Source organism: Trichosurus vulpecula, chromosome 8, assembly GCF_011100635.1.
Source record: "Trichosurus vulpecula isolate mTriVul1 chromosome 8, mTriVul1.pri, whole genome shotgun sequence".
In the NCBI taxonomy this organism is placed as follows: domain Eukaryota; kingdom Metazoa; phylum Chordata; class Mammalia; order Diprotodontia; family Phalangeridae; genus Trichosurus; species Trichosurus vulpecula.
Window position 1 is genome coordinate 54,810,455 of NC_050580.1, and position 26,570 is coordinate 54,837,024.

The following is a 26,570-nucleotide window of genomic DNA, read 5'->3' on the forward strand; positions in this document are numbered from 1 at the left end:
CTGTCTGTGTCACTCACCAAACTTACTTGTGTTTGCTTCTGTGTATTTTTAATTTCATTAGCGCTTTCTTTTATTTTTCATTACAATCACTATCTAGTGATTCCCCCCATAACTTCCTCCCCTCAAAGAGAAGCCCTACTTTGTAATAAATAAGTATAGCCAACCAAAACAAATTCACTCATTGACTACGTCTGAAAATAAATGTTTCATTCTGCACCTCTAGTCCATCACTTCTTCCCCAAGAGGTGGGAAGCAATCACATTTTGCTTTCAAGGCTTCATGTTACACTATTGTCTCAAACTGAGTTTGTAGCCCACTAAAACCCCCACATCTTTTTCGGATGAATGTATGTCTAGCCATGCCTCTGCCACTGGTTATCTATGAAGGTGATTTTTTGAACCCAGGTATACGACTTTACATTTAGTTTTTTTGGATCCATTTCGAACACTTTTAAGATCCTAACTCTGTAATCTATTGTGATAACTATGCCTGCTAGTTTTGTGTCACCTGTAAATTTGATAAGCATGGCTTCTGTCCCTTCATCCAAATCAAAATCTTAAGCAGCTTAGGACCAAGCTGCTTAACCTGAGGTACTCCACTGAAGACCTCCTTCCAAGGTGAATTGAACTATTAAATGACTAATCTTTGGGTCTGGCCCTTCCGCCCATTCTGAATCCACCTACCTGTTCTCTAGCCCATTTTACTCTATTTTTTCCACAAAACAGCCTCAGAAACTTTGCTCAGTGCTATTTAAACAGTACCCATACCTTTTCTCCCATCTACCTATCTGAAGATACTATCAGACAAGAAATGGGGTTTGTTTGGCATGGCCTGTTCTGGATGATGCTATGGTAGCTTTTGGGGATCATGACTGTTCTGGTTGTTCACCACCCACTGCTTTATCAAATATGTTCTAGAGCAGGGATGTCAAGCACATGACCCACAGCACTCCCAGTGCAATCCAAACCAGATGAAAGCGTAACTAGGAAATATTTAACAAAATAATTAAAAATACACGAAAACACTGATAATATAACATATTAAAACTAAGTTAATATGTGGCCCTCAGAGATCCTTATGTATGAATTAGTGGCCCCATTTCTATTTGAGTTGGACACCTCTGTTTTGGAATTTTACTGAAATACTGTTACATAGCTTATTTTTCTCTTAAGCTAGAATTTTCTTGTTAAATTGTTCTTAATTTAATAATTTCTCTCCTTTCCCTCTGCCAACTTCAGAACTACTCAAAAACCCTTATTGCTTGAGGATAAAATTCCTTCTATATAAAATAAAAATTTCTTGATCTTGTAGCATAAGAGATATATGAGAGCTAAACACTAAACTGATTCCTAGCTTCCTCTAAATCAAAATTTTAGTCTGGCTGATGATGCGAAGACTTAAATTCTTTAAATCAGGGAGCAGCTGGACCATCCAAAAGGGATATGGTGTTCTCTAAGTCATCTAGCTGGAACTGCATTTAATACTCTCTGTGAATTCTTGATGTGCTTAAAAGCACTACTTTATTGTCTCTGAACAGACTATATTTTCCACAATAGCAGTGAATTAATTACAGCTGCAGATTGTGCCAGAGTAAGAAGCTATTAGTAAATGAAACCCAATGACAGACTTAATTTTCTTTACTGCAAGCAGTACTATACCTAACTTACAATAAGCAACAGAGTATCTCTGTAACTCAAAATAAATAGCTCACACACACTGACTGCTGCAGTGTAAAAAATTATCATTAATTTTCTGTCTTTCTCTTTTAATTTTAGGTTAGTGCTTATGGATAATGCTCATCTGGAAAGGTATTATGTGGTCAACACCTAATCAAGTCATAGCAAGGTTTTCTTTACTTCTTATTCACCCCTGAACCCCTTACAGAAAAAGTGATAACTAAAGCTTTTTCTAATAATTTTCCTAATAACTAGAGCTATCCTAAAGGGGAATGGGCTGCCCTGAAGGGAAGCAAGTTGGCTTTCACCAACATTGGCAAGCAAAGGTTGGATGTCCACTCTGGGGGTCTAGTGTAGGAGGGGTTTGTGCTCAGGCACAGGTTTCCTAGGTGGCCTCCGATGTCCTTCCAAACTTTGGTTCTGTGATCTGGAAGGGCCTCAAATATGCTGTTATAAGCTTTCTACTGATAGCCTTGTAAATGTTTTATAAAAAACCTCATTAGCCCTGAATAATACTTGCATTACTCTGACCAAACTTAACAATGGAAGCCACAAACACTTTGATTTCAACTAAGTGCTATAAAATCTCTTGACAACAACAATGCTATGGTCAGGAGGCCAGAATAAATCCCCCCTTCTAGTACTAATTAGAAAGAGAGATGCAGGAAGTATTATGTATTTTTGAAAATTATTTGATCAGTGACACAGGGAACATATAGCAGAAGGGTACCAGACTCATGATTAGGAGACACAGGTTTGGATCCTGGCTCTGACACTGACTAACTGCACAACCAGAGGCAGTAATAAGAACAGTCACAACAATAACTAGGATTTCCGTAGTGCCTGAAGGTTTGCAAAGAGCTTCACATACACTACGTCATTTGGTCCTCACAATGACTCTGTCTGTTAGGTACTGTTTAATTCCATTTGCAGATGAAGAAACGGAGGCTGAAGTGGTTACAGGTCTTGTCCAGGGACACAGAGCTATTAAGTATGGGAGGCATGATCTGAATTCAGGTCCAGGAGCTCTAGCTACTGTACCACCCAGCTGCCCTGAACTTAGTGTCCTCATCTACAAAATGAGGATGATGGCATGAATACTATCCACCATAGGACTATTTCGAGGAAATTGCTTTATAAACTTAAAGAGCTTTAGATACCTGAAAGCATCACCTAGGGGATAACTAACCAAATCCATGAGATGATGCTTAAATATACAGTGGGCCTTTACTATCTACATATAAGGAAGTATCTCTCATTTTTTCTATAGATTCCAAAGAAAACCCAAGAGGGAATCAAACGTGAGAGAAATTTCAGTAGGCCTATGATAATAACTTTAAAGCTCTGGGAACATGACTGTAAATAAAATTGTATTTTTATCTGGTTTCAATTTTTCTGTGGCTACTTTAGTAAGAATGTTAATAAATTGTAAGAAAAAAACTTAGTGTAATCTGGATTAGACACTTTAATAGTAATAATTAGACATTCTTCTTCTAGGATTAATTTCATACTATTAGTCTATAAGCTTATAAATTTAGTTGGTTTATATATGAATAAAATGATAAGACAAATTTCATAAACTCTTAAAGACTTAAACCCAAACTCCAGATCATATTATGAACTGAACAAATTTTACATTTTCCAGAGATTGTAGTTGTTAGCACCTCTTGTATATGAATGATATTCACCTGTATCTGGTTAATGAGCAAACCTTTTTTTTCCTAAAGCTTATTATTAGCAAGATTATCTGGCTCAGTTTAACGCTAGCTGGTGTTGAGATCTGTCAAGGTTTGAAATTAAACTGCTGATACTACATATCTCCTTTTCATTCATTCATTCATTTAATTTATTATTTTTGTTCAGACCTCTGATTTTATCAGTGTAAGGAATCCCTGATGTGGCAACCCCTTCAGACTTCTCTGTAACTTAAAGTCTTAGAGAGTTGCCTCAGACAAATACCCCCTCTCTCTTCCATGAATTAGAGAAAGCCATGCCACCATCCTAATTGGGTCCAATATAAATTTATGTTCATCTAAGCTCAACTTAGATGGGTCTTCACTGCAGCAAGGTAATTGTTTTATTTCTTTGGGGGGGGGCAGGGCAATTGGGGTTAAGTGACTTGCCCAAGGACACACAGCTAGTACATGTGTCAAGTGTCTGAGGCTGGATTTGAACTCAGGTCCTCCTGACTCCAGGACCAGTGCTCTACTCACTGTGCCACCTAGCTGCCCCTAATTGTTTTATTTCTAATTGCTTCTCTATCGCATTCCCTATGGCAGTTGTTGGAATCTCTTCTCAAGTCTCCCACACCATCCCTTCCCCACCCTCTTGGCTTATTAATGAAAAAATAAAGTCCATTTTCCTTGAGCTCCTTCTCTCTCATGTTCCTCGTCAAAAACTGCTTAGCAGTATTCCCCATTTCCTCTTCCTTTACTTCCATTTCAAATGAAGATGTGGTCCTTCCCACCAAAGACAATTCTTCTTACTGGCACCCTTGATTCCATCTCTGGCTTATTACCCCCACAATTATCCCTCTACTTCCCTAATCTTCACTCTTTCCTAATCTACTAGTTCCTTCTTTGCTGTCTTCAAATATGCCTATATCTTACTCATCCTTAAAAAGCCCTCCCCAGAGAAAGCTGTCTACATTTGCTGCCTCCATTTTTTTTCCTATCACTCACTCCTCAAACCTTTATAATCTAGCATCTGACATTATCAGTAACCTAAAACTGCTCTCTTTGCTCATAGGTGTAACTCTTATCTTTATGCAGATGACTTAGTGGAAAGAATACTGGATATGGAGTCAGAGGATACAAATTTGAATCCCACCTCTGCCACATACATGTGAACTTAGGCTACTCACTCAATCTCTCCAAGTCTCAGGCCTTCACCAGTCAAATAAGGGGGTTAGCCTGGATTGCCTGAGGTCCCTTTCAGCTTTATATCTGTGATCTTATATAGCTAGTCCTTGTCATTCCCTGAGCACCAGTCCCACATCACCAACTGCCTATTTGGCATTTAGAACTGGATGTCCTGGAGACACCTCAAACTCAGCACAGCTCAAGACAGAACTCATCACCTTTTCCTCTAAGCCCACACTGAAATTCCTTATTTCTTGATGAGGGCCCTACCATCCTCTGAGTCACTCAGATACAAAATCTCTGTATCGTTCTCAACTCCTCACTTTCTCTCACCCACATATGCAATCAAATGCCAAGTATTATTAATTCTACTTCCACAATATTTCTCACAAGCATATCCTTCTCTTTCCTCACAGTTCAGGCTTTTGTCACCTCTCAGCTGGACAACAGTAAGAATCTACTAATTGGTGTTCCTGCTCTTCCAGTAATCTTCTGTATAGTTCAAATCATGAGAACTTGAGGTCACCAGATTTGACAATTATAAGATCACTTGTAATTTGCATGGCATTATCAGGAGAATGAGGTCGGAATCCAAACTACAACGAGCTGAAAACTGAGTGAAAGAGGAAGTAAAGGCTATTATTTAGAGTGGAGACTATTATTTATAGAGTGGAGACTATTATTTATGAATGTTAAGGGTCCTTAGAAAAACTATTACTATTTAGTGAGCTCTTCATTTCCCCTCCAATGAGTTGGGATGTGGTTGTTCTCTTGGGTAGTTTTCTGATTCACATCTGACAACGTTCACAGTTCCGACTGCTGAAGGAAAAATACACTTGGACTGAACTGAAAATTCTAGTTGTCATTGCTTTCTTTAACTCCTGCTGTAAAAATTTACATGCCAGTCTGCCAGAAACTATATGAATCACAGAGGTAGATGTCAACCAATAGGATGTATGAAGAAGGAAGAAAAGAGAACAGAACAAAGCACATTCCTGAGTTAACATCATGAATCATGCTTGGATGGAAGGAAATGGTTCCACTGGAAAAGACACATTCTCTAACTTTTACTGGCACCATCTGTAGACTAAAGACATCAACACTGCAGGGACTTTTCATAATATGACATAAATAGCTAAAAATTCAAGTTGGCTTAATTTGCTTTGGATTAGCTATAAGGAAACTAGCCTTATATTCTGCTTATGATGCACAGTACAGTGCTTTGTGGATAGCAGGAATCTTGAAAATGTTCAATGTATGGCAAATGTTCTGTCATTTTACTCTTATGTTTTAAAGGACATGTATTTGAAACCTCTAAGCTAATGACTTTGAACAGTCAGATAATGTGAAGATAACAAGGGCTGTTTGGATGTAGAGGGGCCTAGGCATCTGAGGGATAAAGAACCAGAGATTTCAAAGCTTTTTAGAGATCATTTAGTCATTCTCTTTCATTCATAAAGAAAGTTAACACCCAGAGAACTGAAGCAATTTACCCATAGTCATACTTCGAGTTAGCTGGTGGAAAGTACGGACTAAAAATCAGGTCTCCTGATTTCTACTGCCATGTTGCCTCTCTGTTGGGGATTTTATTATCAGTATGAACTACACATGAAAATGATATGCACAACACATAAACTAGTTTTCCCCATGACCACAATTCTGGCACTTAAAACAGGACTAATTATAGATTTTTTCAAATGTGACATGAAACACTCCATTCCCATGGTACGTGCAAAATGACACATTTTAAGATCTCAAATGTGCTCTCTTTTTAACTGCCTTGTTTCACAGCTTCACCCTGGTCCAATGCAATATTTCTACTAATGTTGGAGCAGTTCTAGTGAGTTCATTCAGGCACTGAGCACATGACTATAAATGCAGGCCCATAAGCTCCTTGAAGATGGGAAATATGATTTCTAATTTTTTGTATTGTCTGTAACACCTCTCATAGTACCTTGCATGTAATAGGCATGGTGAGTGCAGTGTGTGGGTGGAAGGGTGGCTGAACAGAGGAAGTAACAGAGATTTGTCATGCACCATTAAACATACAGGCAAACATTACTTTTAAAAATTTGAGTTGAATTTTAAATGAACTCTTCTCCTGCTTAGAGAGATTGTAATATAGTGTTAATTAAAGAAATAGGATAAAGCTAAGAATATTCACTTTGTTTCCCTCTTTATACCTTAAAAGCTTTCATTTTGTAAGATGGAATTTCTATACACAGGAAAGCCCACAATAACACTCAGACTAATAAATTTTAAAAAAAATCTGTATTTTCCGTGGGTCAAATTTGGAGTTAAAAGAGCTCAAAATACGCCTACATGAGGCACAAGGGGATGTGAACCATGTTAAACTATGGAGTTACTTTTCTGCTTTTTGAAAGTGGAATTGGGGTTTTACTGAAAAGGCCATTATAGGAAGGGAGACTACAGACAGAAATATGAAACGTCTCCAGCTAGCAGACAGAGCTGCAGTCTACTGCGATTATCTTAACTGAAGCTTCCAAGGATTCTTTGCTGGATGTTTTGTTTTTCATTTTAACCTCAATTCCGTATCCTTTTCTTTCTCTTGCTGTAATGTAGATCCATGTAGTAGTAAAGAACTCCAAAACAGAAAAGGAAAAACAATAAACTTTTAAACTTATTCACTTATTTAGAACCAACTAGTGGCACAATACTGATAGAGAGCTAGACTTGGAATCAGGAAGACCTGAGTAAATGCGGCCTCAGATTCTTATCAACTGTGTGATCCTGGGCAAGTCACTTAACCTCTCTCTGCCTCAGTTTCCTCTACTGTAAAATGGAGATAATATTAACCACCTAACCTGCAGGTTGTTGTGAGGACCAAGTGATAAAATGTGTGTAAAAAGTGCTAAGCACAGGGCTTAGCACAGAGTAGGGGCTGCGTATTTATTCCCTTGCCCTTAATTAATTAATATAGTCCACTCTTTCTCCCCCCCCCCCGTTCTTCTTCTGCCTATACCTCCAAAAGATAATTTTTTAAATCAAGAAACAATTATACTTACTAGAAAGGACGGTTGTGAGGAAGATGTAGTCAGAAAAGGAGATGAGTCCACATTCTCCAAGTGTGTAAAATATGCTGCCTTCATCAGCAAATTTCTCTCGTTCCTGAGATAACTTCTAGAAATGTTCCAGCACCCCCCAAAGAAAGAAGATAACAAATTAGTCAATGAACAATAAGAAAGGAGCCATTGTTTACATAGTGACTTCAAGCTACTTCTCATAAGCACATTCTTGAAGGCCATTCTAAATCAATGGATCCTTTACAGCCTTCAAGAATACAGAAATTACAAGGCACTTTTGAGCATCAAATTAGACATAATGTGGAGCTAGAAAATTGAAAGGAGTCCCAACATGTCAGTAGTTCTGACAAACATATTGGCTCAAGCAAGGATTTATGTGTGTTTTGTTTCTAAACAGAATTTACCCTCTTCCTATAGAGGTGATGAAGGTAATAAAACAAAGGACATTAAGAAGATCTTTTTGAGTCTCCCATCTCAAGTACCTTGCTGCTCTCTTATTCACAGAAGCCCAGAAATTAATTCCTGATATACTTAGTTATTAAGGTTTTTATCTAATGTTCCAATGGACATTCATTTTGTAAAACAGCAAAATATATTATCCAAGGGCGAATCTGAAATAAAGTGTGCCTGCTACGTTTGGGGCTTTATTTTTTATTAGGACTGAGCTTTATCATGATTAATACCTTTGATTGATGTCATTCTGTGAAGGACTCTCTAAAAATTTAGCTTTTACTCAAGACAAACATACCTTTTGGCTGAGCAAAGAGTTAAGGCTATTTGTCACTACTGGCCCTTTGGGCTTTCCTCATTACCACATTCCTCTGGGTTACTGAACCAAATTGCTATTTATCTATTCTGTATTCTCACTTCTGAGCCAAGTCAGAGTTCGCTTGATGACTTTATACCTTTACATCCTCAAATACTGAAAAGGATCCATCAGGGTTAGACGAGGTACTGTTTCATCTGTGTTGGAAAAAAATGTAGCTATGCAAGAACTTATCATAAATGGGGATATCAAAATAACATAGAACGTTAAAGAAACTAAGTGCAATTAAAGTCACATTAAGTCATGCAAGCACATATAAGCAGAGCACAATACAAGCATAAACTTGGGAAGAGTTTCAGGAAACCAAACCAACAAACACCATCAGGCCAAACAGCCAGCTATACAACTGACCCATGGGTTACCTCGGTCTAGTGGGGATCCCATCATATATACAAGATAAAGGAAAGAAAAGTGGTTAACCAATCAAATGAAAGTAAGTGCAGGAAGCTTCAGTGTGTCAATGTGAATGGTTACCCTTCCAGAAGGGAAGGATGATGTGGGGAAACCTCTAAAGAGCATGTATACAAGGTCAGTGGCAGCACAGGAGCACCTCGGCTTTAGTGGCTGGCATCCCTTGGGGATATGTTCTCTCTCATTTCATTTGTACCCAAGTCTAAAGATTAGTTCTTTTAACTAACAGAAAGAAGGATGAAAAACAGTCTAACAATTTCCATTTTAAGTAAGTAAGCTATTCCATACTGGCTCTTCTACAAAAATATCAAATAGAAGTTTGGGGAAAATGGGAGAACTGAAAGAAGCCTGAAGTGGAAAGGCTTTTTGGTGGGATATTTAGGCTTATATCCTTCAAAATATGAATGAATAAAACTCTCAAATTAGCAAGTACACTGCAAAAGGACATTTATTTGGAGATAAAGAAGTAGGAGGGAAACAAAGTATATTAATATTTCGCTTGTATGCCCTGAAGAAACTGTCTACACGCTGTTAAATAATGTACAAGAATTATCTAGTTTATACAATTATACATATACATACATACAAAAATATATTTTGCTACTGTTTAGTCATGTCTGACCCTTTGTGGCCTCATTTGGGGTTTTCTTGGCAAAGACACTGGAATGATTTGCCATTTCTTTCTCCAGCTCATTTTACAGATGAGAAAACTCAGGCAAACAGGGTTAAGTGACTTGCCCAGGGTCACATAGCTAGTGTCTCAGGCCAGATTTGAATTCAGGAAGATTCAACTCCTTGACGCCAGGAGTGGCACTCTATCCACTGTACCACCTAGCTGCCCATACGTAAATATATACAATATATCCTACAAACAAGATCACAGTTTCTAAAAGCAAAATATTACTAGCTCTATTCCTTCCCATTCCTCCTTAAAAAAAAAAGACAGAGATACAGAGATTAAAGGATTTACCCAAGGTCAAAGTGAAAAGGAAAACAGGATGGAATTAAGATAAAGAAATCACAACTTTTGTTTCCTAGTCTAATAATCAACTTGTTCATCCCCCTTCTCAGAAGATAAAGTATAAATATCATTTTGATAAATATCATGACAGCAAAAGTCTTTGTATAACAAAATGGTATCTAAATCTCTCTCCTTTGGAACAACTTTAACAAGGGAATGTAGTCTCTTAAGTTTTTTTTTTAACAGAATTGACTTAACATAATGAAAAGAAAAATTAATAATTGCAAGCAAAGTGTCAGACAATGATAGCATGCTGATTTCTATCATGTGTCAGAGCTATATTGTACTAACTCTCGATCTTTACCCCCACCGTCCTATTGTCAGTTATTTTCCAAGAAAAAAAACATAATATAATCAAATGTTTTAAATCTGTCAGCTACTTTATTTTTTAAAATAAATTTAAAAGAAAATGAATTCGATCTGAAAATAATTTTACTGTTTCAACTTCTAGGTAACTGATGACATTAGAGGCATATCCAGCAATTTTTCACTTAGTGAAAATCAACAAGTTTCATTTTTGATTATAATTACTAACTTATAAACAACATTTTTGCATTTTGTTTATGAGAGGCACTATAAAAAGAAAAGTTGTAGGCACACATCCTGTCCTACAATTTCTCTATTCAATGATATATAATTTTAATGATATATAAAGCCACAATCTTTCTCACATACATTGTTAAGTTACTTCTTTTGGGGGCAGAGAGAATTTTATGGGAGTATTTTAATGTGGAAATTAATTGTAATAAATATCATTTAAATTGTGCCTGTTGTTTTTGCATCAGCCAGACAGTAAACAAAATACTTTGCTGGCTAGTAAATACAAAGCATTTTATAAGGCATCTATCACCCTCAAGAGTTTGTAAATATCCCTGATGAATGCCTGAAAAGATAAAAATAATTCTTGGAATTCATCATAGATATTACTAGCACAGACATAAAATCTGTTGTAAAAATAATTCTCTTAGACTGCTCAAAGCTAAAGAATGTATTCCTAGTCTAACAGATCTACTAGAATAGAGAAGAAAGGAAAAAAAGAGGAAAAATCCTATCCTTGCTTACAAGAAAGAAACACAATTTCCAGATTATTTTGTGCCATATGGCTGCTTCTTGGCTAGACTTTTGAAATTAGTAAGATGAATCTGTCATAGATTACTTCCTCAAATCAGCACAGAGTAATTGTAACTTTTGAGTTTGATCATGGATAAAATGTACTTTAAGAAACTAAGAATGATGAAACTGGGTATCTGGGAAGTTGAGAAAGGTATATTTGGATATTTTTTCAACTTCAAAGCTTCTTAGTGGTTCAAAACAAAAGTATGAATGTGTGTGTGTGTGTGTGTGTGTGTGTGTGTGTGTGTGTGTGTAATAGATCCAAAATAACTCAGAGAGTACAACAAATTTTATAATTTCTTAAAATTCTATGAAGTCTGTGGGGCATAAAAGCCATAAAATTAAGAGCAAATTCTCTCTTTATTAAAAATCTATTTTTCTTTATCTGTAAAGCTTTCTTGGCTTCTAAGCAAAGTGTCACTAACACTTAATCCACACCATCTCTTGTAGTTTTGATATATACTTCCTCAGTTTTCAAGGTGAGGGAAGTACAGACCAAGAATGACAAAAAAAAAATTACAAAAAGAGTAGTGAAGGACTGAGCTCATGGGAAAATATTTTTTCTCAGTGTCTTGGGGGACAAAATAGCTAAACAGTAGACACTGTCCCTTTTTCTGTTCTAAGAGAGATCCAGTTTGATGTACACCTCTGAAGAGAGTTCCAGGCAAGCTTCAATAAAAGCTTCAAAACTCAGTGGACTAAAAATGATGTGCATTTTTCCTTACTGCTCAGAGGTAGCCATTTTTATGAAAGATAATTTAAGTTCACAGCAGATTTATGAAATAATTCATAAACCCATTCTAAGGGACTTGATTTTTAGTTCAAGAGCCTGCTAATACTTAACAAGGAAGCAGCTAGGTGGCTCAGAGGATAGAGAATTGGACCTGAAGTCAGGAAGACATGGGTTCAAATACAGCCTCAGGCATTTATTATTTGTGTGACCCTAAGCAGGTCACTTTTTGCTTCATTTTTTTTTATCTGTAAAATGAGATGGAGAAGAAAATGGCAAACCATTCTAGTACCATTACCAAGACAATCCCGTACACCGTCATGAAGAATTGGTCACAAAGACTAGGACATGACTGAACAAGAGCAACAACAATAATATCTATCATAGAGGAAACAAAAAACAAATGTATGACAGAGAAAGCAAGTATCCTTAAAGCTTTATTAACAACACTGACCTAGGTAGCCTAAGAAGGCGTGGGACGATTTTCTAAATAAAACAATGTCATGAAGGGGACTGAATTTCCTAGTCCAGTACTTGGTACTACCATGGTATCCAGTATATACTTTTGAGATTGATTCAACCAAAACTACATATGTTTAACTAAAGGTTTCAACTGCTAACCAAATCTTAAAAGGGAACATGTAAATTAAGAAGGTGTTATGGCTATAACATTCAAATACAGTCATATTTTATTGAGGCCCCATTCCACTTAGTTGAATCTCAGAATTCAGGCTTTCTGTGTAGCACATTTAGAACAATGGCATTTATCAATTGCATTTCTGTTGAGCTTATTGAAAAACACTTTTCTTAAAAATGCAAAGTATGATGCAATTTGGGATGGTTTAACGAAACTTATTCAACAGCCTAAAAGATGTTAAAATACAAGTTCAAGGAAACAAGAGTTAAAGAGTATGCCTGCTTTGTTTAGTAACTGTTTGTGCATAATTCCAAAGTACTTTCCAGAATCGCTGGACCCATTCACAACTTCAGAAGTGTATCACAACGTGCCTGTTTTCCTGCATTTCCTTCAACATTTGTCATCTTCCCCAATCTAATGAGTGTGAGGTGGAACCTCAGAATCACTTTAATTTGCATTTCTCTAATTATTAGTGATTTGGAGAGTTTTTCTATGTGGCTATAGATAACCTGGGTTTTCCCTTAAGAAGTACCTGTTCATATCTTTAAATCATGTTGAATTGGGAGACTGGCTCTTATTCTTATACATTTGAATTAGTTCCTCATATAGCTTGAGAATGAGGCTTTTATTAGAGAAATCTGCTGCAAGAAATTTTCCTAGTTCATTGTTTCCTTCCTAATCTTAGTTCTATTAGATTTGTTTGTGTAAACACTTTTTAATTTTATGTAATCAAAATTATCTATTTTATATTCTATCCCCTTGTTTGGGCAAGAATTCTTCCTCTTTCTATAGACTGTTTATGATGTGACCTTTTACATCTAGGTCACATATACATTTAGAGCTTATCTTGGGGTAAGGTGTGAAGTATTAAATCTAAACTTAATTTCTTTCATATTGTGATACAAATTTCCCAGTAGTTTTACTTTAATAATGAGTGCTGACTCCAATAACAGGGTCTTTGTTTATTGAACTCTAGACTACTAGGTTCTTTTGCTTCTATATATTATATACCTCCCCTGTTCCACTGATCTCTCTCTCTCTGTTTCTCTCTCTCTCTCTCTCTCTCTCTCTCTCTCTCTCTCTCTCTCTCCCAAACTCTCTTTCTTCTCTCTCTCTCTCTCTCTTTCTCTCTCTCTCTCTCTCACAAACTACTTTGAGAATTACTGTTTGTAGTATAGTTTGACATCTGGCACAGCTAGGCCCTCTTTATTTCCACTTTTTCATTATTGTCACTGAAATTTTTGATCTTTTGTGGTGTACATTGTGTGTACATTCTGTTATTATTTTTTTCTACATCTACAAAGTAATCCACTGATAGCTTGATTGCTATGGCACTGAATAAGTAATATTTCTCTAAGTATTTAGGCTGGTGTATATTTTTGTAAAAACAAAACAAAACACTAACATTTTGTAGTTGTATTTCTATAGCTCTTGGTTGTATCTTGGTTGGTGGGCTGCTAAACCTATAACCCAAAGAGATTAAAGAAAGAAGATACGTGCAAAATATTTACAGGAGCTCTTTTTGTGATGATAAATAACTGGACACTAAGAGGATGTCTATGTATTGGGGAGGGGCTGAACAAATTGTGGTATATGAATGTCACAGAATACTACCATACTCTTAAGAAATGAGCAGATAGTTTCAAAGAGACATGGAAAGACTTGTTGAACTAATACAGAGTGGTCAGCAGAAAGAAAAGAACAATTCATACTATAACTTAGTGTTATAAAAATGAACAATTTTGAAAGACTAAGAGCTTTAATTAACTAAATGATCAACTAAGATTCCAGAGGACTAATAAAGAAGGATGCTACCCATATCATGATAAAGACATGACAGATTAACATGCAGAATAAGAAATACATTTTTGGAAATGACCAATGTGAGAATCTGTTTTGCTTAATTGTGCTTAATAATTGAAAAAATTAAAATAATAAAATTAAAACATTAAAAGAGAAAACAAATGTTACTCATACTCTGCTAACTGCAGACATGAACTAGCCATGGGCTTGACTTGTTTTAAACATTAAAACATGGCTTTAGAAAGAATTTCACTCTATGGTACGCAAAACTCTGGCCCCAACACAAAGTAAACACTAACTAAAATTTCCCAAAAGGATCCAGCTAATGATATGAACTGCTTTATACTATATAGCATTAGTTTCTCTTAGGTTAAGTATCAAATAAATAGCAAAATCTACAAGAGTACCATCATGCTATCAATGCTCTAAGACTTACGTGGACATATTAAGATGCTGCTAATAAATCCTATCAGTAACATTTGTTTTTCTAGAATTGTTGATAGATTTCTGCTGATCCAAGTATTTATTTGTGCTTGGCCTCCTTAGGACCAGTAGAATACATTTACAAGGATAAGGATGTAACTGGTAGCCATGACTTGCAAATGTGTTTTTGGTTCCACAATTGCTATGCTTCAAATAACTTAAGTACCTCCCTGAACTAACCATAAAAGCCACTTAGAATATAAAATCATTCTTTCCTTCTGGGATCTTTGGAGAAAGAAGAATCAGAATATTTACACTTTTAAAACAACCATCAACCAAGAATTAAACTTTTTAACTCTTCCTCTTCTTCAAGTTTTAAATAAAACAAATTTCTTACTACCCAGAATTACAGGCTTCAGAAGTAGATTTTTAGGTTGCCTGCAAAACAATATTTATCATTAAAAGATCAGAGTATGTCAAGAACCATAGATTTAAAGGTAGCAGGAACATCAGAAGGTATGGAATCATAGATCCTGAGTTATAAGGAAACACGGAGGTCGCAGGATCACAGAGTTCAAGCTAGAAGAGACCTGCAGTACTCTCCTGCCCAACCTTCTCATGTTATGGATGAGGAAATGAGGCCTAGAGAGGTTCAGTGACTTGCCCAAAGTTCACAGGCACTAAATGGCACAGTGGGTCCTCTGATTTCGAACCAGTCATCTTTCTGTGTTGTACCATGCTTGGTGTCTGTTGTTTCATAAAGCAAAACTGAAGGATATGAGTTCACAAATTAATTTAGGCTATCTTTCTTTGTAGTTTCACACTGTGGGAAAAATTCCACACTGACATTTGTTCCTCATTATTTATATGCATTTTACAGTCTGTCTAAATCCCTCAAGTGCTAGTGAATTTGTACTTCAAAAACAAAAACAGACTAATGAAAAGTATTTAATTTTCTTCTTTAGGAAAGGAATTTTGACACATTATTTCAAAATGACAATATTTTCATCTGAAGGAAAGGAAAACACAATTCATTAAGTGTATCCTTACAATTTATGCTCATATTTCAGTGATTATGTGGTACACAAATATATGTTAAAGATCCCAAAAGTTACCAACCCTAAGCAATTATACACCATCCAACCCAACAAAATTCTGCAGAGTGGGGGAAGCGAGAAGGGGAAACAAATATTTACATGGCATCTACTATGTGCCAGGCTATGTGTTAAATATTTTATAAATATTATCTCATTTGAACCTCATAACAACTCTGTGAGTTAGGTATTTTTATTATGTCCATTTTACAGATGAGGAAACTGAGGCAGACAGAATTTAAGTGACTTCTTCAGGGTCACAAAGTTAGTGGGTGCATGAGATTAGACTCGAATTGATGTCTTCCTTACCTAGGCCCAGTACTCTATCAACTGCACTAACTAGCTGCTTCTAACAGAAAAAATGGATCACTCTCCCCAAAAACTGGAACAAGGTTGTTTTAGAGGCAACAGAAAAAAAGTTTAATTGTGGTATATTCCTAATTAATGGAGCTTTGAGATGCCTTATTTCTCTCACTCTCACACAAACTCTCAGTCTGGACAGAATAAAGAGAGTTATAAAACAAACTATGATAGGGCAATATGCTCATCATACTCTAAACTTCACTCTGACCAAAAGCAATTTTCTTCTTAGTGCTAATTCTGACCACTTTTTGGCTTTGCAGGATACTCAAAAAGTTAGGATTAAGTATTCATCTTTCCTTTGATAAATGACTATACATTGTACACTCAAGCGTATTTAAAGTACAATGTTTAAATAGAGGCAGTTGCTTTGATAGTAAGAAAAATATACACAAATAACTTTACTGATAATAACACTGATGCCCAAAGAGAACACTTCATTTTATAATTATGATCTATTTCTATCTCATAGTATCGTCATGAGGTATTATCAGATCCATAAGAGGAAATCACATTCGCATGAATATATAATGCTAAATGTAACATGAAATCTCAGTATTAGGTGGGACTGAGTCTTCTTCAAGCTAAAGAGACAACAAAACTGTGAGCTGTCCAATGAGAAATGTTTGTTACTATTCCTCCAGTAATTCTCCCCAAACTCCCCACCCCCACCCCAGACTCTGAGCCCTCTGGTTTTTCCCTCTAACTGCATCAAGCAAGTTTCCCTTGCAACTGAAGAACAAGGCTTGAGCCAATGATGTGGTTCCATATAACTTTTAATGGATCACAGTGTGCAATGCTGTATAAGCATTTTTGATACAGTTCTCACTTACAGAACAGTCTTGTAAATGCTTTTTGGCAGTCATCATAGGCTTCCAGAATTATGTCAATGGCTAATCTGCAACTGGTGGAGTTTGTAATGAATTGAGTTTGGAACGAAAAGCTACATCCAACTAGAGAGAAACAAATATGAGTCAGCAAGAACTCTTCTCATTAAATATCTGGAACAGACAGCCATAAGTCTGTCTATACAACTCACCTCTAACATGTCAGGCATTGACAAAACTGGCAAAGTGAAGAAGTGACATCATTAAAATACAGTGAGCTGAATTAGAGGCCTCATGAGGAAGTAAAAGAAACACAGGGTTTGGGGCCAGGGCACCTGGATCGAATGCTGGTTCTGTGCAACTTTTAAGAAGCTCCTTGTTCTCTTTATTCCTCAGTTTCCCCTTCTGTCAAATGATGAAGAGGAACAAGATGATCTCCAAGGTACTCTATAATATTCCAAGGCCTCTACCTCCTGTGATTTGATCAACTGAATGCTGGTTTTATATCGCTTTCACAAAGTTTGATTTGGGTGAACAAAAAACTCACCTAAATGTTTTTTGCTAAAATAATGATGGAAATTACTCTGGGACCCATTTTTTTCATGTCACATTGTATTGTAAACTAATGTTTGTGATAAAAAGACTAAACATGCACAGATTAGCATTAAAATGCATGGTCATGTTTATATATCAACAACGACAAAACCCAATGAGCTTAGTTAGCCTCACATTTGGAAGCAATAAAACTTCAAATTACCCTGCTGCCTACTGGTTTTAATATTTGGAAAAAACAAGAATTTTAAACCTCCCTTTGGAGCACCTTACAATTAAGCTGCTTCTGGAATTTAAAGATCAAGTGAAAGTGGGGGCTAAAGCCATGATTGGTTAGTAGCAGTGGTACCCAGAGACTAGAAACACATTTATGGATGTTCCTCCCAGCAACACAATAAATATTCATCACCATTTGTAACAAGCTGCATCTGAAACACAAGATTGGCATTCTATACCACAAATGGAAAAGAAACTCCCCTCCTCCCCTAACAATCCTCTACTTTCCACAGGCAGTAGGGATTGGGCATGCAAAGGAGGAGTCCCTGCAATAAAAGCAAGCAAGGAAAGCCTGATCTGGGGACAGCCTAGAAATTAACTGCTCCATGTAAGGACCTATAGCAGTCCAAAAGATGCAGATGTGTTACCAAGATTTATACTCATTGAAGGCAATACAAGAAAACTCTTCCCCCACTTCCTTTTACAAAGAAAAATTTTTTAAAATATTTTTCAAGTTTCAAGACTCTTAAGCAATTCACAAGAGATCCTTGAGAATGCAGTAATACTTAGTTTGAATTTTAACATGATTAAAGGGGCACATGTCATAGTTGACTATAACATAGTTCAAAACAAACTGGTAGTACCTCTAGTAAAGAATGGCTCTCTCATTCCTACGGATTAAAATCTAGATAAAAAAGTTTTCACTGCTACCCAGGGCTCTAGGTTAGAGAAGCAGCATTTTTTGGCTGCATGTAAAACAATTTTTATGGTTAAAAGAACCAAGTGCACATCTGGGTTCCCAATCTATTTCTGGGCATTAATAAAGCACACCTAATAAAAGAGTGTAGCTTTACAAATTAATTTAGGCTATCTTCTTTTGTGGAGTCCAACTACAGGAAAATTTCAGTATTGCTATCTATTTCAATTTCTTGCATGCACTCTAAGCTCTAAGTCCCACAAATTCAATTTAAATTTGAGTTTGTATTTCAAAGAAGACTAAAGAGGAGCATTTAATGTTCTTCTTCTGAAAGACAGCAATTTTGACATATCACTTCAAAGTGAGTTTTGTTTTTACCTAAGGAAGAGATCAAATTTTGCATATTTATCCATCCAATTCATATCCATATTTCAGTACTCAATCAGTGCTTAAATACAGGATTCCCTTACTTGCCCAGTAGCCTACAGGTGCATTAAGACCTCTTAATATACCATGCTGTAGGTGCCAGGGCCAGGGTGTCCAACAAGCAGCCAAAGAGCCAAATATGATCTTCCTGAGATTTTTTTAAACAAATTTTCTGTACCTAATCAACCAAGTAGGGTCAGCTGGTCCTGGTCACCTGCCTGCTGCTATTGTCATGTAACTGACTGCTACAAGGTAGCACCCTAGTAGGTTTAGATAATAGGTAATTATAACTAAAACTGAATGTAATTAATCATAAAATTAAATTTATGCAGTCAGCACACACATGAATTTCTGACTGAGTGGCTCATTATTTGAAAAATTATGCTTCAAGGGAAACAGTGCCCAATTCTTGGTAAAGGTTTTAAGATATTTTGGATATTCAGATCCTAGTACATAATAGCTATAAATAGAAAGCACACAGCTACCTAATGCAAACTAAGCTCATGTGCTTGTTTAAAATTGTACTAATAAAAGAGCAGTATCTTTCCTAAGTTAGTAGTTATGGCTTCTCATCTGATTTGTTTTCCTTTAGATGAAGGGCTACCATAATGATTTGAAAATAAGGCTTTCTAGTGTTAAAAATTGTGATAACACTATTGTCACAGAGTTTAAATGAATTCCTATCTCCATAAATTCCAATTTTTAGGGCCCCAAAAATATGATATTGTTTGAAGATGAGATGTTTCATCAATCCATTTTACTAGTTAAAGATGATTTTATCAAGTTACATCGAGAGCTCTTCCTGCGTCTACTCAGTGTTACTCACTCATCTGAATAAAGCCAGCTGACTTAAGGGCTACTATTAATAGAGGTTAGCTCTGATCTCATGGTATGGCAAAACATGATACAATTTTTATTCTGTGTTATACTAACGGCCCACATAGCAGATTAAGAACTCTTTATATAGAACCACAAAATTATTATATGTCATTATTTGGGCTTTTATGATCCAGCTTCCCTAGGTGATTTCTGTTTTCTTGAGCGCAGCACTTGTGGATATAACATACAAGGTACTAAACATGAATTGAAGACACCTGATATGTCTGCACCTTCCAAGTGTTGCCAGAGGGACTGACCCTCTTGCAATATATATGTCTGTGGCTATAGCCTTCTAAACAGTGAAGGTTTCTACCATGCTCTTTTTTCACAGCTCTCTCCATCTGCTCTCTGGCTTTTCCTACTCACAGGTTCCAGACCAATTTATAGGGCTTCAGGCAGCTAAGCAATAGCTTTCTTTTGTTTTACTAATTTGACACTTAAAAACGAACAAAAAAACATAGATTTTTTTCCTGTAAGGTGGCCATTGCTGGATTCAAACTAACAAACATGTAAGTGCCCACAACATGTAAGAAACTGTACTGGGTAATAGGGACACAGAGATGAAAAATAACTCAGCCCTAGTCCTTAAAATCACAATCTAGTGGATTAAAAAAAAAATTTTTTTATCATGATAGCAGTTAGTTCGACTCTCCTTTTCAGAATACTAACGTCCTACTGCCTAAAGCCTCCTCTGGCCAGAAATGAAAGACTGCCAATTGCCTATACGAACTACCTAAGGAAACTATTTCTTCAGAAATATTAATGGATACAGCACAGATATTTTTCTTTGCACAAAACTTCCTTCCTAGATATGTTTAAAGTTGCCTTTTCAATTGTGTTGGCTACTATATTCTCAAGGACTCACTCAATGTTCTAATTGTCTCTATTCAAGATAAAACATCAATTAAAAGTGACATGAAGTGAACCACTCAGAAGGGAGCAGGGGAAGGAAATTAGCATGCACTCTTCCTTTTACGCCCAAAGCATAACTACGTTCTCTGGAGCACAGGCTAATGGAAAGAACATGCTGATGAGTCAGTACCTGCCAGAAATCCTGATCAGAGGGAAGAAAGGTTAGAAAAAGGAAAGGAAAAAAATCGGGAATGTTTGATTACATAAAAAAGCAAAACCAAAAAACTAAAAATCAAGAAACAAACTCTCTATATACACATATACATGTATAAATACAAATTACAACACATTACAACATTTAAGAACCTGGGACAGAAAAAGAACACAAAACAATATTTTTTATTTTACCTGCAAAGCCCAGTGAAAAGAAAAGGAAATTCCTAATTTCCCTCCAAAGGAAACTTAAGGTTTTAGTCAATACTTCCCCCCCCCAGGGGAATGTTTGGGAAGGTTCACTGGGGACAGACTTTTCAATTCAGAACTGAAGGTGAGGAACAGGAGCTCTCCACCACGTAAAGGAGGGTTGGGGAAGGACATAAGGATACTTATTGTGAGATATTTTTTTAAAGCACTGTATATGAAGTAGTGACTAGAGAACCTAGGAAAACCTTTAAATAAAAATGAAATGTCTAAAATTTCACTGGGTGTTCAAGGAAAGCTTGGTTTTAAAAATAAACTCTAATTAATGGAGAAACTAGAGAATCAGTGACCAGTTTACTTTGATCATTGCTGTGCATTTGTAATGAGGAATTGGTTAAAACCCCTCTTACAAATCCTAAATAATTGGTATGGTAATGGGTAAAACTAATTATAGTATTTATTCCTGTGGGTGCGTATCTTTACCAAAGTAGGTAAACTGATTGTTGAAAAGGAAGAGAAAATAAATTGAGCTTAACTTCATTTGTAATATGAAAGATATAAACTGTCTATTTTCTTCCTTACCAAGTAAAAGCAAAATCCAAATTTTTAGTTAGACTTGAGGATTTCCACTTTAAAGGCAATGGTTTCCAAAAAAAGAAGTCACAATCTGGTCTAGAGAATACCAAATGATGCTTTTAGACTACCTTGGGTATGAGGATAAAAGGAAACACACCAATGCTGTCAACATTCCAATTTCTAAATTTAGTAACTAAATTGAAAACTCGTATTTTGATGATTTTCTTCTCTTAAAATGAAATTGTTGAACATGTTATGGCAACTACAAATTTCTAATTGTATCCCAGTAAAGTAGATAAAATTGATTTTAATAAGGTGAAATATAATTAAACCTCACTGAAAAAAAGTGAAGTCTTGAGTCATATGAATAAGGGAATTACATTTTTTAAGTAGTTTGAAAAAATGAGGGCTACATGAAAAAATAATTTCCTATCAATAAATTATGTGAGCCAACAGCTTGGAGGTAAAACATCATATTGAGAGTCAGACAATGTCAAGTATTTTTCAGCTAGTGAGGACAGTTTTTCATTTAAACTTAGGAATATATTAAATATAAAAATAAACTGTACAAAGAATAAACATAGGAAAGTTCATCTCACAAAGAAAATGGGTATGTGATTGTTGAATGCATTTGGGAACTTATGGTTTCTAACTTTAAAACGGTTTCCCTTTTCTCTTTTAATCCAGTAATAAATTCCTTAACACAAGGATTTTGCTACTGAACAATGAGGACAAGAAAATATAAATGATAGTGCATAGTTTAATTTATAGGATTTAACATGACAAATGAAAACATGGACCATGAACAAAAATAAAATATATAGAACTTACATGCCCTAGTGAATAAGATTGGAGATGGAATGTTCAGTTACTCATTTATGTTAATGGGTCTAGCAAAGTTTTACACGCACTAAAGAAGAAGCACAGAATAGACAGACTTGGAGTCAGGAAGATCTGTGTTCAAAACAAACTACCGACAGTACTAGCAATGTGACTGTGGGCAAGTCACACTTCGCCTCTCTGATACTAGGGCAACTCAGTCTATAAAATCATAGATGGGTTACAATCTTGGGGTGAAAGGAGTTTCTATGCTGATGAAACCACAACACTGACCAGGCATTTAAACTGTGTCAGTTTTCAGTGCTTAAGAATTAGGTTCAACCAGATCACCTTTAATGTTCCTTTCAAGCTCTCAAATTACATCATGTTAAATACTTGGAAGCAAAGAAACAGTGATGTGGCCAAGTACCATTGCAGTTCTACACACACCATCACAGTCTGATATTTGTTTCAACAGGACTGAGTTGTTCTAAGTTCTTAGAGAATATGGACCCCATTTCTGGCTTAAATTTAAGGCAAAACTGACATGTTTAGAAAAGTATCAAAATCTACTCTGTGGGAACCACAACTTGTTATCATTCTTACTTTGTATCTTACACACCCACGCTGGCTGTACCACCTCCCAACATCAAAAGGAGAAGCCCACTCTCCTGATCATGGATACCTCTTTCAATAAAGATAATATCTTTGGTGTTATTCCAGAAAATTAGTTTATCTGTGACAAGGAACAAATAACTAGGCTTCCCAAAGGGTAGGGAGAACCCTAATTTCTCTCTAAAGATAAATATTTTTTGCCCCTCATTTAGTTATTTGGTTTTCTATACTGATAGGTATGAGAATTTAGGGCTTTTATCAAATACAAGTACATGACTTACTTTGAAATTTATGTCAACATATTTTTACTAAAACTTCAACCAGCATACAATTACTGACATATTTACATTTCATCTGTTCAATATTTCCATTTTAAACATAGGTTATTTTCCCTGTTTCCTTCTCTGTTTGAGTATCCTCTGGGCTATAAATATTATAATCAGTATCATCTTCACTCTGAATGCTGACTCTTTAACTTGAATGTAAAAGTTGCTCTGTATTATTTGACATGAAATTATCCTCTATTCAGGAATACTATTGGGAATGATGCAGAGTATGGAAAGAGCAAAAAAAAAAAATCTAAATTCTCAGCACCCTGTGACTCAAGTATAAAATATAATCAAGACACTAAGAAATCACATCTAGAGCCCAAAATCTTAGAACATCATCTACTTAACCCAATCCTTTCATTTTACAAATTAATAAACTGAGGCCCAGAGAATGATGCCCAAGGTCACAAAGCAAGTTATGGCACTGTTGGAGCTAGCATCCAAGTCTTCTGACTTCTAGCCCTGAGATTTAAATAATGAAAAACCTAGATCCAGTGACAATGTCTTTCAGAGACATCTAAGGGGCAGGAAAAGTAGGAAAGTTGAAAATACTTCTATCCTTTAAAAAATGAATAGAGGTGAAGGCAATAGGTGAATTAATTCTGACTTAAGGAACATGATTTTTACATTAAGTATTATTCTTAAAAGAGATAAAATAATACAGCAAAAGAATGGAAGTCTGCATTTCTTTACTAAGAAATAGCTTTACTGAAAGCCTGTTAAATTTTTACTATGTTTGACAATTTGAAAAAAATGTGGCGATAAGAAAAAGAGTTTAATTTGAGAGGACTTGTTGATTATGAGCAGAAGGAAAAAAAGAATATATTTCTCACTTTAATTTATTAAATGTAAAAATGAATAAGTAAAAAGTACGAGAAGCAAGAGGGAAAGAAAACAAGCAAGACTAGGAAACATGCTATAACTACATAAGCTACACCAAAACATACAAAAGAAACTGAGAACCACCAATTCCAAGCATTTTTTCCAAAGTGAAATGGCAGTTGAATTATTCAATCAGAGAAAAATACCTGGAAACTAAAAGGAATAAAGGTCATTTTTAGTAGTGATTCCATTTATTCTATGTCTTTACTACCAGAAGATGGAAAATTACTCCCCTACTTCTGAACTTTCACCAACACACCCCCCTGCCCCAAACTCCTACTTTCTTTTTATTCAAGAGGAATAGATACCTAAGCCTAAATCCAGAAAATGTGTTCTCTGATTAAATGAGTATAAGACCATTAGCAAACCATTTTGGATACTAAGAACACACTGGCAAGAGGGGATTCATCTTCATCTATGAGGCTTTTATGCCACTAAAAACAGAAGCTAGACATTTGTTGCTAGGATTTAGGAAACAGCTAACAGGCTACTTATATTCTATACCCATCAAGGATGATGTCAGAACAAGCTTGAAATCTTTTGGTTTCTAACTCTTTCATGTCTCTTTGGACAGTCCTGGCAAGTTCTGATCTTCCCTAACACCTGTAGCCCTGGAAAAATCACTTCCCCTCTATAGGGCTCAGTTTCCTTATCTGTAAAACAGGGATAATGATCCTTGAAATACCTTCCTCACAGAATTGTTGAGAGGAGAGCACTCGGTAAACCTAAAGCACAATTTGATCCTACATGGATTCTACACCTGTCATCTGTCACAGACTGTACTGTCCAATCCTAAAGGGTGTAGACTACATTGTTTAACTTACTTTGCATAGTATCTATGGCAGGGGTGGTATTTGATAAATGTATTATAGCCACAGGAATGAAAGTGGTACATTGTATCCATTACTTTTAAAACTCCATTACAACACAACTACAGTGGAAAGAATTAGTATCTCTAGGAGTATAAATGAAATTAAAATTATGAGGTAGTATTATGATTTAGAAACAGTCTTTCCCCCAAATTAAAACAAAATATCTCAAATCTGATTTTACTAAAATTTAATTACAAGAGGACTGTTTGTTTCCCCCTTCAAGAGGGCTTTTTGCTTAAAGAAATTATGTAGGAGAGAGCTCAGGTGACCACATGAAAGGTAGTCTCTTCTTTTCCACGCCCTAAATATCTAAACTTTTAGGGGACTGAAGTACAAATGAACAATACCCCAGATCAGAAATAACCTATTCTCAAACGCATTTTCTGATTTTAACAACAAAAGTGCCAAATGACAATCCTATAGCCATAAGCTAATCTTTTTAAGGTATTATTATTTAAATGAGTTTTTTTTAAAAATGAGTTTTATTAAATAGTGTGGGCCACAAGCTTGATGGAAGTTGATTGAAGAAGCATGATATTTCATTTAGGCAGCGGCCAATTAGCTTAATATTACCAAATGAAAAGAGAAAAAAGACAAAAGTTCAAAGAAAAATCAAGATAATTTTAAAGTAAACTCCCTTAGGATGTTAATTTTCAACTTAAATCTTTGGTCAAACTGTACATCCTAGCAACAACTGATAAAGTATTACGGAAAGTAATAATAGTAAAAAAAAAAAACAGTCAAAAAAGTTACAATCATAATAGAGAAATGGTTGAACAAAAACAAATTTTTCTTTAGTTTGTGCTCTGTTTATAGCCACACAAATTTGATACCTGTCGTAACAATGACCTGATAAAGCTTTCTTGCACGGCAAAAATCTAACACTCTTATGCTGATGCAACATTCTATGAATTTTGTTTTCTTTATTACATAATTTTAAGACAATAAGCTGAATGAATGGTATTTACTATCTTGATTTTCTTATGCAACATCTGGCTTTCCATGAAGGCACAAAAAAGTAGAGAAATCAGTTAAAAAAAAACCCCAACAAAACCCTTTTATAGATGTTTGTCCTAAATTAATCAAGGAAACACTAATATGAAATATATTAAACAAGATCTCCTTTCTAATATGAAATTTATGAAGAATCTTTGAATGCAAAAATTCTCCAGGCAGAGAGATAAATAGATACAATAACTCCATCCAGATAAAATAGAAGTATGAATGAGAAAGAGAAGATGCCAGTTCCCTGCCAAGGTGCTACCTGGCCCAGGCTTATTTTTCATAGTTCCATGACTCTCATCTCACTACTTTCAGCCAACTCTAGGCTGGGAGTCTTATCTGCTTGCATTTTCTATACACTCTATCCATTTCAGAATTTCCTTCTCTGGATGGCCAGAACTCTCATGCTATCCCTGGGAAGTGATCTGTTATATATAATCTTTGAGGGTCAGGATCATATCAGGGCTGGCACATAGTAGCTGCTTAATAAATATTGGTTGGTTGATAAATATACTTAAGCGTATTATAAATAAATCATACTAAATAAAGATAAAATATACTAAAAATAGTATACTGGTAAAAATACTAAAATATCCTAGTGTACCTT

General features: G+C 35.6%; 1 protein-coding gene across 2 annotated transcripts in view; it reads right to left on the reverse strand.

Annotated features, from left to right (window-relative positions):
- MICU1 (mitochondrial calcium uptake 1) overlaps positions 1-26,570 on the reverse strand; it is a 271,707-nt gene that overhangs the window by 145,538 nt on the left and 99,599 nt on the right. The window contains exons 6-7 of one of the 2 annotated variants that reach the window (XM_036734250.1): positions 8,770-8,775; positions 7,564-7,678 (exon numbers count right to left, since the gene is read on the reverse strand). In XM_036734250.1, coding sequence (XP_036590145.1) covers positions 7,564-7,678; positions 8,770-8,775 — 121 coding nt within the window. The remainder of the gene's footprint in view (positions 1-7,563; positions 7,679-8,769; positions 8,776-26,570) is intronic. The other variant, XM_036734251.1, reaches the window with a different exon arrangement.